The 14,528-nt window shown below is 36.8% G+C and overlaps 1 protein-coding gene across 3 annotated transcripts in view; it reads left to right on the top strand.

Annotated features, from left to right (window-relative positions):
* Nucleotides 1-14,528, top strand: part of PI4K2B (phosphatidylinositol 4-kinase type 2 beta) — a 37,592-nt gene that overhangs the window by 9,649 nt on the left and 13,415 nt on the right. For 2 of the 3 annotated variants that reach the window (XM_002745938.6, XM_008993520.6), the window contains exons 2-7: nt 1,200-1,354; nt 3,631-3,831; nt 4,947-5,078; nt 7,738-7,891; nt 9,268-9,335; nt 12,366-12,465. In XM_002745938.6, the coding sequence (XP_002745984.3) occupies nt 1,200-1,354; nt 3,631-3,831; nt 4,947-5,078; nt 7,738-7,891; nt 9,268-9,335; nt 12,366-12,465 (810 nt within the window). The remainder of the gene's footprint in view (nt 1-1,199; nt 1,355-3,630; nt 3,832-4,946; nt 5,079-7,737; nt 7,892-9,267; nt 9,336-12,365; nt 12,466-14,528) is intronic. The other variant, XM_035293943.3, reaches the window with a different exon arrangement.

Genomic DNA, 14,528 nt, shown 5'->3' with positions numbered 1-14,528 from the left:
GCCCAGCCTCCCTAGTAGCTTCGATTACAAGGTGCCCGCCACCAAACCCAACTAATTTTTGTATTTTTGTAGAGACAGGACTTCACCATGTTGGCCAGGATAGCCTCGATACCTTGACCTCATGATCTGCCCTCCTTGGCCTCCCAAAGTGCTGGGATTACAGGCATGAGCCACTACGGCTAGCCTTCTTGTTTCTTAATGAAGTAAGAAGCTAGATCCTCTCCTGAGAGAGAGGATGGGAGAGGAGGTGTTGGGAATTTTAGGAGAGGAATTAGCTTGTGTGCATTTCTTTAATTCCACTGTCCCGTTGCAGGCCTTGGAATCGGCAGACAGTTGGGTTTAACTAGGACAGGGAGTTTTGCAGGTGACCATGATGAAGGGAGGAAGAAAGAGTGATTCTGTGATGACCTGCCATAATTTAAGCTGGCCAAGGAAGACAAAAGCAAGGACAATGAAGGAGATGAAGTCCAGTGACATGATGGAGCAGTCCTAGTTTCTAGTAGGGCAGAACATTTGGACCTGGAGCGCTAGAGGGACTGAACTGGGAAGATAGGAGGCGCTCGAAATTGAAAGTGTGGTGAGGTTGCAGTTATTGGTATTGACAAGATCCGAGGTATAACTGGGGAATTAGAATTATAGCAGGAGAGAAGTTCAAAGAAATGAGAGGTATTAGTATTATTTCAAAAAACAGTGAACTTTCCCCCCAGGTTTTTATTATTTTTAGATGGTGTCTCACTCTCGTTGCCCAGGCTGGAGTGCAGTGGTGCCATCTTTGCTCACTGCAACCTCCACCTCGCAGGTTCAAGCGATTCTCCTGCCTCAGTCTTTCCAGTAGCTGGAATTACAAGCGTGCACCACCAAGCCTGGCTAATTTTTTGTATTTTTAGTAGAGACGGTGTTTCGCTATGTTGGCCAGGCTGGTCTTGAACTCCTGACCTCAGGTGATCCACCTGCCTCTGCCTCCCAAAGTGCTGGGATTACAGGTGTGAGCCACTGTGCCTAGCCCCTGCCCCATGTTATTATTTGGGAGTTTAAGAGAAGTGGGGGTTGTTAGGCAGTGGGGAGGAAGGATGATTAGAGCAGTCTATACAAACCTTGATTACATTTTATGTACCTTATATCCTAATGCCAGCAACCTAATCCACATTACAGGTCCATATCATGAGCATTCTCATAGCTGGTCTTTCTTCTTAATGCAGTAACTACTGGTACTTCAGAAATGAATGCATACTTGGATGACCCAGAATTTGCTGAGATTATATTGAGAGCAGAGCAAGCAATAGAAGTTGGAATTTTTCCAGAAAGAATCTCTCAAGGTTCAAGTGGAAGTTACTTTGTGAAGGATCCCAAGAGGGTGAGAATTTCACAGACCTACTATGTGTAATAGAAACTTCGGTATATACGAGTTTAAATATGAAATCATTGTGAGTTTCTAAAGATATTTCCCTATTAAATGTGATTGTAACCTCTTTTACAAAGTAAATGTCAGTTTTTATAGTTTTTTTTTTTTTTTTTTTGAGACAGGGTCTCTGTCTCTCTCTCTCTCACCCAGGCTGGAGTACAGTGGTGCAATCATAGTTCACTGTAGCCATGACCTTCTTGGCTCAGGTAATCCTCCCATCTTAGCCTCCCAACTAGGTGGGATCACAGGTGCGTGCCACCATACTGGGCTAACGTTTTTAATTATTTGTAGAGACGGGTCTCCCTGTATTGCCCTGGCTGGTCTTGAACTCCTGGCTCAAGCGATCCTCCTGCAGTACTGAGATTACAGATGTGAGCCACTGTGATTGGCCTCAGTTTTTTACTTTTAGTAAAGCACTCTAGTATTTGGAAACAGAGCTAATCATTTCAAGTCACAGTTTGGGATTCTGTTATTTTATATTTGGTTTCAAGCATTTATTGAATATATATATTCAGCTGTAGCCTTATTGAGTGTGTATATTCACAAGTCCTTATCTTATAGACATCTACTGCCTTATTGGTCAAACACAGTGGAAGTTTAAACCTTCAAAACTTGTTTAATGTCATTTCCAACATACTTGATTTTTTTTCAAAGGTATATGAATACCTTTTCTGGCATATTACCAGGGGAAGAAGGCTCAGCCATCTGAAGTTTGAAAGTATTGGAATGTGAAAGTGAAATGAACCACAGGATGATTCTAGACCAGAAAAGAGAAATTGATGTGGCACTTTGTTCCATTTAATCTAGAATTTTTAAAAAATACGTTATTTTTTCTAACAGCTTTCTGAATGATGCATAAGGAGCAGTTCTTTTCTCGGGGGGAAGAACGTTTATAATTTCACCCATTTTTTGGGCAAAGACTGAAGTTATTATAGGTTTAAAATGATTTTAAAGCACAGTCCCTTTTTTTAGATTAAAATGTATTTGTACGTATTGCCAGTCTCTCAATCTTTATTCTGAGCTTTATTTCTTAATTTGATCTTGTTGACTTTTTTACCAGTGACTCAGCCCTTATTGCATTGTATTTATTATGTTATAAAGCAATTATATATTTGAAATTATAAGATTTGTTCTTGTCTAAGAATAATTCAGCTTCTAAATTTAATATGAATATATTGTATCAAACAATTAGAGTGTAGAGACTTTTAGACATTCATGAGCAAAAAATATTTTTTAATAGGAGAGACTTTAGTTAATGTATTTATTTGTTAAGATGGATTCTCACTCTGTTGCCCCAAAATGGAGTGCAGTGGTGCAATCTGAGCTCACTGCAACCTCCACCTACCAGATTCAAGTGATTCTTCTGCCTCAGCCTCCTGAATGGCTGGGATTACAAGTGCATGCCTACCACCCTCAGCTAATTTTTGTATTTTTAGTAGAGATGGGATTGCCCCATGTTGGCCAGGCTGGTCTTAAACTCCTGACTTCCGGTGATCTGCTCACCTCCCAAAGTGCTGGGATTATAGGCGTGAGCCACCTCACCTGGCCAAGAGTTTACTTTAAATTGGTTTCTGAAAAATAACTGGAAAAAAATTAGGGTAGGAGAATCTGACAGCATGGATAGTCACTATATCTCATCATTACCTTTGTATTTTAGAGGTGGTTTTTGTCCTTGGATTAGTTAATTTAACAAATACTTGGATGTCTACTGTGCAACAGGTACTCTTCTGAGTACTGGAAATGCAGCCCTAACAAAGTCCCTGCATTTTTGGAATGTACATTAATGTGGGGAAAGTAAACAGCAAACATATAATGTGGATATTTAATAGATATTGAATAATACTACTGTTTGACCTAGGATAGTGGTTTTCAAACATTTAAAAATCAGTGAAACCCTTTCTTAACATGGAAGTCCAGCAGTGGAAATGAGAATTCATCTGTTAAGTGGCATGGGGTCTTGGAGCCTTGCCTTCACCTTCCAGGGCTTTGTCAGAGTACAGTTTGAAAACTACTGGTCTTGATTTTAGATTGTTGATTGAGAATGAATATGAAAATGTGATTGGAACTAAATCTTAATATTTGAGGTTTATAAATCCTCTAAATATTTTGAGGATTTATGCCTACATCTGCAGTGGGAAACATTAGAAAACAATGTATTAGAATGCATTTTATGGATGGTTATCGATACATATAAAAAGTCTAATAAGATTATTACTCTTTTGCTACAGAAAATTACTGGTGTGTTTAAACCCAAATCAGAAGAGCCTTATGGTCAACTCAATCCAAAATGGACCAAATATGTCCATAAGGTCTGCTGCCCTTGCTGCTTTGGCCGAGGCTGCCTGATTCCTAATCAGGGGTACCTTTCTGAAGCGGGTGCCTATCTTGTGGACAAAAAGCTTCATCTGGGTATCGTACCTAAAACAAAGGTAAACAAGGCTTTGTTTTTAACCTTTGGCTTTTGACTTACAACCTGCCTATATCTGAATATTTCAGTCATGATTCCTAATGGTAGAACCTAAAGTGGAGCCCCTTTTTTGATAGTTGTCCAAGCATCATGAGTGACTAGTAAATTGATTCTAGTGTAGACACACAAAGTATTTAAGGGAATGTGTCTTGTTCCCGTGCGATCTGATGATGCTAACAGAAAGAGAATCATCAGGGATCCAGAGATCCTACTGAAGGCAGAGAACCAATGTGCTTTAAGACTACTATTGTTGTCCTTTCAGCCTTTATAAAAAATTTTTTTCTTTTTTTTTTTTCTTTTTTTTTTTAAAGAGACAGAGTTTTGCTGTGTTGCCCATACTGGCCTTGAATTCCTGTGCTCAAGCAGTCCTTCTACCTCAGCATCCTGAGTAGCTGGGACAACAGGCATATGCCATCATGTGCCTGGCATCCACATCCTTTCTTTTCTTTCTTTCTCTCTCTTTTTTTTTGAGACAGGGTCTGGTACCCAGGCTGGAGTGCAGTGATACAATCATGAATTGTGGCTCACTGCAGTCTCGTCCTGCTGGCTCAGGTGATCCTCCCACCTCAGCCTCCTGAGTAGCTGGTAATACAGGTGTGCACCACCACACCCAGCTAGTTTTTGTATTTTTTAGTAGAGGTGGAATTTCTTCATGTTGCCCAGGTTAGTTTCACTCCTGAGCTCAAGCAGTCTACCTGCCATGGCCTCCCAAAGTGCTGGGATTACAGGCATGAGCCACTGCACCCAGCCAACCTAGCATCCTTTCTAAATTTTAACTTGATGCCTTCATCCTTAAAACGTTTATTCCTAAGTCTGCGTTTCAATGTTGTTACTTTGACCACTGGCAAATTTTAGGCCTCTAAAAGGCTTTTATACCACTCTCAGGAAGAAATAATGTGCCATTCATTTAACAAAGCTTTGCAAAATTCCCTGTCTTTTCTGTTTTAGATTCTCCGGAGCCTTTCTTATAGGGTTAAACTTTGCTAATTTTCATTACTAGAGTGAGTTTCCTGGTGTATATGAATAGAGATACTATAATGTAAATTCTAACCATTTTTCTAAACTATATGTTTCTAGGTGGTTTGGCTTGTCAGTGAGACATTTAACTACAATGCGATTGACCGTGCAAAATCAAGAGGCAAAAAGTATGCTTTAGAAAAAGTGCCAAAAGTGGGTAGAAAGTTTCATAGGATAGGACTCCCTCCTAAGGTAAGTTTCTCTGATAAGCTTTATTTAGGGGGCAATTGGGCTCCTACATCCTGAGCTCTAGGAGCTAGGCATTGTGCTGTTAGCTGTGGTTATAATAATAGCACAGATTTTTCATCTTCCAGGAGCTTATAGTAAATAGGTAATTTCAGTATAGTATGATAAGGCTGTTTAGATGATGGTAAGTTCAGGGAGCTCTAAGATGATAGAAGAGGTATGCCTAACCCAGTTTAGAGGGATGGGAAACATTTCAGAGGTTGCATGAAAGCTTATAAAGTAATGGACAAAAGCGCAGGTCTGGAATCAGACTTAATTCCAGCCTCTGCTAGTTTGCTCTGAGGCTTTGGGCAAGTTCCTTTCTCTCTCTTTCTCATTTTTTTTTTTTTTTTTTTTTTGGATAGAGGATCTCGCTCTGTTGCCCAGGCTGGAGTACTGTGGTGTGAAAAGGGCTTACTTCAGCCTCGACCTCGTGGGCTCAAATAATCTTCCTACTTCAGCCTCCTGAGTAGCTGGGACCACAGGTGCACACCACCATGCCTGGCTAGTTTTATAATTTTTTTGAAGAGAGAGAGTCTCACCATGTTGCCCAGCCTGGTCTTTAATTCCTGGGCTGAATCAGTCTTCTCACCTTGGCCTCCCAAAATGCTGAGGTTATACGTGTTAGCCACGGTGCCTGGCCAAGTTCCTTACTCTCTAAGCCCCAGTTTCAGTAAAATGAGAATGACAAAAACTACCTCTTAGGTTGTTGTGAGGATAAAACTAAGAAATCCATGTCAAGTAGTTGGTATAAAGTAAAGGTTAAGTAAATGGTGGCATCTATGTTTATTTACTACACATTAGATTTAGTTTCTCTTATCACCTTTAAATCTGAGGCATGATAAGCAGCCAGCTAAATAAGGGTTAATGGGAAAGGCATTCTAGAAAAAGCTTTAAGATTTGTTTTTTAGAAATATATTGGTCTTATGATTTTCTTGCTTCTGTACATTTATCTAGATAATAAGAATTTGAGTAGGAATTAATCATTAACCTAACTTTTAAGATAAATCTTACTCTAAGTCGGCAGGAAGTTTGAAAGTTTTTAAAGGCCTGCTCCTCCTTGGACATGCTGAAATATGTATGAATAAAGGAGGATGTTATTTCCATATTTGTGACTACTAGTACTTAGTTATAAGTATTTTAAAGAACACCTTTAGGAAATTGTTAAACTTTCATACCAACAACAAAAGCATAAAGTGTTAGGATAAAAAGCAGATTTTCTGGCCAGGCGTGGTGGCTCAAGCCTGTAATCCCAGCACTTTGGGAGGCCAAGGCGGGTGGATCACAAGGTCAAGAGATCGAGACCATCCTGGTCAACATGGTGAAACCCTGTCTCTACTAAAAATACAAAAAATTAGCTGGGCACAGTGGCACATGCCTGTAATCCCAGCTACTCAGGAGGCTGAGGCAGGAGAATTGCCTGAACCCAGGAGGCGGAGGTTGCCGTGAGCCGAGATCGCGCCATTGCACTCCAGCCTGGGTAACAACAGCGAAGCTCGGTCTCAAAAAAAAAAGCAGATTTTCTTTGTGGCGATTTGTTTGTATTTTTGAAGCAAACTAGGGTTACCTATTACCTCTGTATCACATGCTACTTAAATTTGTATTTCCTTCTCCAACAAATTGTTTACTGTTAACTAGTAATCTTAGTAACAGAAACAACTTTCTCAAAGGTCATATCTTCAAGGAAAGGACTTTTTTAAAAATCACTATCAAGGTTATGATTAGTAGATTTGTTCTTTAAAGTTTAAGACAGGGTATTTACTATGTGGTTAAGGAATTTGTCCTTTTTTTTTTTTTTTTTTGAGAAAGAGTCTCGCTCTGTCGCCCAAGCTAGAATGCAATGGCGCCATCTTGGCTCACTGCAACCTCCGCCTCCTGGGTTCAAGTGATTTTCCTGCCTCAGCCATTTGAGTAGCTGGGACTACAGGTGTGCACCACCACTCATGGCTAATTTTTTGTATTTTTAGTAGAGAAGGGGTTTCACCATCTTGGCCAGGCTGGTCTCGAACTCCTGGCCTCAAGTGATCCACCTGCCGCAGCCTCCCAAAGTGCTGGGATTACAGGTATGAGCCACCATGCCTGGCTTCATCTCATGTTTTAAAAATAAAATTAATTATTTAGAATTCAAAGAAAGAGCTTAACAGTTAAAAAAGTGAAAAAAATTTTTTTAAACATTATTTACTGTATTTTATGTCATAAAAAGAAGCTGGGAAAGATTCTTCAATAAGAACAAAATTGCACTGTTATTAAATAAGCAGGATAAGTTTAAAATTTGACCTCCGTAACTAAATTTATTTTAATAAATATTTTTAGAAAATGGCATTTCTTTTTCAGAATATAACCTTGAAGGCACATGTCTATTCTTTTTTAAAATTCTTCCAAAATAGCTGCTATGCTCCTTGAAAGTCTAGGGTTAAGCATTTCTTATTTGCTATGTACTCTTCATGTGATTATTTAAAATTAGTGTATAAAAATAGTTTTCTTGATAAATGTGGCTTATCTAAATTAGTGTTAAATCTTCTTTCGCATTGTATTTACATATTTTTGACAGTACTGCTGAGAAATAGAAATATTAATCCCTTTGTTCTTGTACTTTCTTTTCTAACTATAGTTCTTAAAATTGTAGATTGGTTCCTTTCAGTTATTTGTTGAAGGTTACAAGGAGGCTGAATATTGGCTTAGGAAATTTGAAGCTGACCCTTTGCCTGAGAATATTAGAAAACAATTTCAGTCACAATTTGAAAGATTAGTTATTTTGGATTACATCATCAGAAATACAGGTATTGAAGTTCTCTCATTGTTCACTCAAGTCTTGTTCACTTTCAAACTATATTCTTGTTATCCAAATTAAAGCAGTAAACTTTTGTTGCAGAAGTCTTGAAGCCACTTCCTCTGTCTGCCTTGGGAAACAGATAGAGAATAGACTCTCCTGGGCAGAATTAATCCTGTGTGGGAGGCTCCTAGATCAGTTCCTGTACTTTAGGGAGGAGTTTCCCAGGGACAGGGCAAAGTCAGATATTAGGAATGTTATTTGCATATTGTGAATAATTAAGGCTTCATTGTATAAATTACGTTAGGTGCTTATTTTTACATTATGTAACTGTTAGTATAGTCTATAAATACACTTTCCTGTGCTGTCAAGGAGCAATGATGTAGACCAGGGTTGTCCAATATTTTGACTTCCCTGGGCCATTGGAAGAAGAATTGTAGGCCACACATAAAATACATTAACTCTAACAACAGCCAATTAGCTTTAAAAAATTGTAAAAAAAAATCTCATAATGTTTTAAGAAAGTTTACTAATTTTTGTGGGCCACATTCAAAGCCATCCTGGGCAGCTTGCAGCCTTCAGGCCAAGGGTTGGGTAAGCTTGATGTACATTATCCAAAGCAGGGGTCAGCTTGGATAATGTGGGTCCCTGGACTGTCAGGGTCAGCATGGCATGAGAATTTGTTAAACATGCATCTTCTCAGACACCACACCAGAACTTTGGAACAGAAACTGCAAGTGGGTGCTAGCAGGCTGTGTTTTAAGGTACCTTTCAGGTAATTCTGATGCATTCTAAAGTTTGAGGACTACCAGTTCAAAGTGTTTTCTTATTTATATTAGTTTTTGGAAAAGCATCAAATAATTTTCTAGATTTACCTTCTTAACTGTATATATGTGTGTGTGTGTATATATATGGTAAGAATATTATAAGAATATATATAGTAAGAATATATATACACACACACACATATTTGTATAGTCTAAACCACTTCTATGCTGGCATGAGGTGAGCCTGCTTAGAAATTTGCCCAGCAATAGGGGTTAATGCTTTTTCTTCCTAAAGTGAAGAAAAGCTATTTGATTTTAATAACCTTGATTTAATAATTGTATCACTTCACAGGATAGTTTTGAGGATTATGTGAATATTACATACTAAGCACTTATAACAATGTCAGCTTAGATAAAATATTCAATAAATGTTAGCTCACATTTATGGGTTTTTTTGTTTTTGTTTTTTTAGTTTCTCTGTCTTAAATTGAGACCTTTAATATGCTGTGATAACCAGTGAAAGTCTCAAAAATCAGGAGAGCACTAGATGTTTCTCATTGGTATTAAACCATGATGTCCATAGAAATGAAGTAACGGATTTTCTTGTTTGTTTTGAAAGATAGGGGCAATGATAACTGGTTAGTCAGATACGAAAAGCAGAAATACGAAAAGGAAATTGACCATAAGGTAAGGAAATTTAAAATTATGTGTGTGTGTGTGTGTGTGTGTGTATATATATATAGGTGTATATGTATATACATAATATCTATAATTATGTGTAACTTGAGAATATATATATTCAATTTCTGTAAAAGATTGCTTGAAGTTAAGTTATTCTTCACCATTTCCTCCTTCTTTCACTTAATCCTTGGTTTTCAAATCTACTTACTCTGTTTTTCTCACACTTTTTATTTTCGTCACTTGGTTACATTGCATTTATTTATTTAATAGAGACAGGGTTTTGTCATGTTGACCACGCTCGTCTTCAACTCCAGGCCTCAAGCAGTCCACCCGCCTCGGCCTCCCCAAGTGCTGGGATTACAGTTGTATGCCGCCACACCCAGCTAGTTCTGTTTTTTCTTTTATCGTTGTTGGGCAGCTTTATTTTTTACTTCATATTAGAATAGAAAAATAATACCCACTTAGTACCTTTTTAGAATTTGAGAAATTTATAGAATCCTCAAAGTTATTTTGCTTTTATGTAGTAAAGGCTTTTGGGATTTTGTTCATTATGTTTGTATTTTACTAATTCACTTTCTTCTGAGTCCTTTCATTCAGTATTAGACAATACAATATTGCCTAATAAATGAAACGTGTGTTTAACCTGTGAATCATGTCCACTGAGCTTTAAAAGTATTAAATACTTCTACTACTTATAAGAAGCTGGTTTTAACATGTATAACAGACTGCATAGACCCTCAACACTGATATCAGAGTTACAGATTTTAGATTAATTGCTATTGACTTTGAGTACCAAGTTCAAATTTTAGATATGTACTTAAGAGACTTTTTTAAAAAATACTTTTACAAGTTTAAAACAGTTTGTACATTTGGGAAAATTTTAAGTGATTAAAAATATTTCTTCAGTATTTATAATTTATGTTCTTAAGTAATGACTTAAAGCTGTTGCATCATTTTTAAAAGTTTGTACTTTTAAATGTTTATCATGGATATTTAAAAATATATATTCATAGTCCTTAGCAATAAAAAGAAACAAACTTGATACATGCAATAGCATGGATAAAACTTAACATTATGCTGAGTGAAAGAAGTTACACATAAAGGAAACATATTGTATGATTACATTTATAGCTAAAAATTAGAAAATGCAAACTACTTTCTCATGACAGAAAACAGACCAGTAATTGCCTGGGCTTGGGGCAGAGGGAAGGCTGAACTGCAAAGGGACGCAAGGAAACTTTGAAAATTTTACGTACGTCAAGGCTCATCAAATCGTATTTGTTAATATAGGAAGTTAATTGTGTGTAAATTATATGCCAATAAAGTTGTAAATAGGAAAGAATGGTAGAAATAAAAATAAATGGGGGTTATAGCAGAAATGGGTTTAAAATACACACATAAATGTACGTATGTATAGGCTCCTAGGCCAGGCACAGTGGCTCATGCCTGTAATCACAGCACTTTGGGAGACCAAGGTAAGACGATTGCTTGAGCCCAAGAGTTTGAAACCCCATGTCTACAATGAATTAAAAAAATAATTTTTTTAAAGCATCAGTTAGGCCAGATGTGGTGGCTCATGCCTGTAATCCCAGCACTTTGGAAGGCCAAGGCAGACAGATCACGAGGTCAGGAGATCAAGACCATCCTGGTCAACATGGTGAAACCCTGTCTCTACTAAAACTACAAAATTAGCTGGGCATGGTGGTGGGCACCCGTAATCCCAGCTGCTTGGGAGGCTGAGGCAGGAGAATTGCTTGAATCTAGGAGACGGAGGTTGCAGTGAGCTGAGATCACACCATTGCACTACAGCCTGCTGACAGAGCAAGACTCTGTCTCAAAAAAAGAATCATTTAGGGGTAAAAGACTTTAAGGTAGTAGAAAAAGTAAAATGAAATAAATTAGCTGGGCATGGTGGCACACACCTGTGGTCCCAGCTACTTGGGAGGCTGAGGTGGGAGGATTGATTGAGCACAGGAAGTCAAGGCTGCAGTGAGTTGTGATTGTGCCTCTGCACTCCAGCTTGGGTGACAGAGCAAGACCCTGTCTCAAAAAAATAAAATAAAATAATTAAAGATAAATAAATAAACATAAGCTCCCGAATTTATTTTATTTGTGTATCTTGAGCAGTTAGATTTTGCTGAGAATTCTTTTGCTCTGAGTATTTTGTGTACTTTCATTAAGGTGTAAGACATTTGATATAAACTAAAAAAAATAAAGAAAGTTGGCATACATCACATCAGACTTCGCTGTAGTGCTTTTAAATTAGCAGAAAACTTATAATCATGGCAGAAGGCACCTCTTCACAGGACGGCAGGAGAATGAGTGCCAGCAGGGGAAATGCCAGACGCTTATAAAACCATCAAATCTCATGAGACCTCACTATCACAAGAACAGCAAGGAGGAAACTGTCCCCATGATCTGATTACCTCTACCTGGTCCCACCTTTGACACATGGGGATTACAGGGATTACAATTCAAGATGAGATTTTTAGTAGGGACACAGCCAAACAGTATCACCAACATTCAAGAATATCTTGAGGTTCTTTCTACTAGATCTTATTATATTTAATTATGGTCTTTGAAGGAGTTTCATTTAGAAACATTTTATATTTGACTTATTTCTTTGGGACCCTAAGAAAGACTAGGTATTAATAAGGTGATTTTATTAAGGTGTTTAAAAAAATCAGTAATATTTTGCATCACACATTTAAGCAATGAATCCAGCAGTAAATTATCTAGAACATCATTTTTTAAAGTCTCAATATTTCCAAGCCCTTTAAAGCGAAAAAAATTGAAACCATTACTGAGTAAATGTATAATATCAAATTTTAAAAAATAGTGATTAGGCAATATACTTTTTTCAGACAGTGTCTTCCATACTTGTGTGAATTTGCATTTTTTTCTGGTAACATTTAATTTTTATAGGCTCTTCAGAGAGAACATGTTCTTAAACCTCAATAATTATTAAAAATAATTTTTCTTTTGGGAATATTTATAAAGGTTCTTTTAGCAACGTATCATTTTTCTCCTCTACAGGAATCAAAATGGATCAATGATAAAGAATTCCTTATTAAAATAGCTGCAATTGATAATGGTCTAGCATTTCCTTTTAAACATCCTGATGAATGGAGAGCATGTGAGTATTTAGAACCTTCTGTAGATTCTATAATTACCTATTTTTCCAGAATGAGAAGGGAAAAAAAATTTACAGATACTATAGCAGAAGAAAAACTGGATGAAATATGATTATTCATTAAGGCGTAGTTCTAGGCATTAGGGATGCACATATATACTACAGGGTCTTGCTATGAATTATTTGCTTATTTTTGGATGACTGGGTTTTGATTTTTAGGCTTTGTGTTATCCTTGGAAAATGAGTTTAGTAGTGTTCCAGTTTTCAAAATTTATATACATTCAAATTATTTTAATATTTTGGTAGAACTATATTTTAAATTTTTGGTTGTATTAACTTTTAAAACAATTTAGGCCTCCCTCCACCTGACCTCATTTTTAGTGAGTACTTTCATTTCCTTCCCAGTCTCTCTTGTGGTAAATGATTACATTTTCTGCATCTTCTTGAACCAGTTTTAGACACCTTTATTTTGCTTAAAATTGTCCATAATTTCTTGAGTTTTAAATTTATTGGTGTAGCATTTTATTAGAATTCTCTTATAATTAAAAAAAATTTCCTCTGTGCATACTAAGTATTTAGGGAGTGAAATGAAATGATGCCTGTAATTTGCCTTAAAATACTTGTGGTATTGTGGAGCCAGAGGAATAAAAAAAGCGAATTTTGCAAAGAAAAAAATAATTGAATTAATATGGGAGTTTATTATAGTAGTTTTCTGATATTTGAATGTGTTTAAAATATATGGGCCAGGCATGGTGGCTCACGCCTGTAGTCCCAATACTCTGGGGATTGAGGCTGGCAGATCCCTTGAGCTCAGGAGTTCAAGACCAGCCTGGGCAACATGGTGAAACGCCATCTCTACAAAAGATGCAAGAATGAGCTAGTTATGGTGGCCCATGCCTGTAGGCTTAGCTACTTGGGAGGCGGAGGTGAGAGGATTGCTTGAGCCTGGGAGGTGGTGGAGGTCACAGTGAGCCAAGATTACACCACTAGACTAAGGCCCTGTCTCAAAAATAAAGTAAAATAAAATAAAATAAATAAAATAAAACTTTAAAAATATCATTGTATCCATAATGTATCTTTTTAAAATTTCTCCTATTTATTAATGAACCTTTTACTCATTAGGCTTGCCAAAGACTCGTCTGTTATTAAGCATTGGTCCTTCCATTTAGTTCATTATTTATATTTTGTCCCCGATAATTGTCTTTTTATTTTAAAAATCAGGCTTTTAGTTAGTTTGCTTTTTCTTTTACAGATTTATGTTTATTCTTTTCTTCTATTATGTTCATGCTATATTGCTTTCCTGTAAATCCATATTAGGCCTCATACTGTCCTCTGGATGTCATTTTGGCTAAACCATGGATGGCACAGGTGCTGCTCTATTGCTCTGCTTTATGTACACATATTTTCTGATTTTCTTTTTGACTGGAATAATTTAGAAGTATTTTGTTTGATCTTAAAATGTCTATGTCAGTTTATTTTAACTGTCCATTATTGCTATTTCTAAGAAACTGTTCATTGTTATTTTCTAGTATTATTCTTTGTGATTTGTGAGTATGGCCTGTATAAATTCTGTTTTGAAATTTGTTAGCCATTCTCTATGATCCTGTATATGGCCTATTTCGAGGACTGTATTTGAAAAGAATGTTTGAGCACAAAATTCTGTCTGCTAACCTAAAGGCTGCTGGTCATATATCTTTGAGTTATTTTCTATTTAATCTGTTCATTTTCAGAGGAAATTAGTGATCACTGTGATTGTGATTTTGTCAGTTTCTTCTTCCATTTCTATGCAATTTTTGCTTTGTATTTAACATATGTAGAGGTCTAGTGGTTTATCTTCCTGGTGTCTTTTTTTTTTTTAATGTGAAATATATCCCACTTTATGTATACCTCAGTGGTTTTTGCTTTTCTTATTTGGCATTCTGTAGCATTGTTATACCTCCTTTCATTTTGTTAGCATATACCTGGTATTATTCTCTGCATATATGTATATATGAATTTATGAATGAATGGCATGCCCCCCTCTGTCACCTAGGGTAGATTGCAGTAGCATGATTATAGCTCACTGC

This window comes from Callithrix jacchus, chromosome 3, assembly GCF_049354715.1.
Source record: "Callithrix jacchus isolate 240 chromosome 3, calJac240_pri, whole genome shotgun sequence".
Lineage (NCBI taxonomy): Eukaryota > Metazoa > Chordata > Mammalia > Primates > Cebidae > Callithrix > Callithrix jacchus.
Note: the sequence above shows the minus strand (reverse complement) of the source record. Positions and strands in the feature narration are given on the sequence as shown.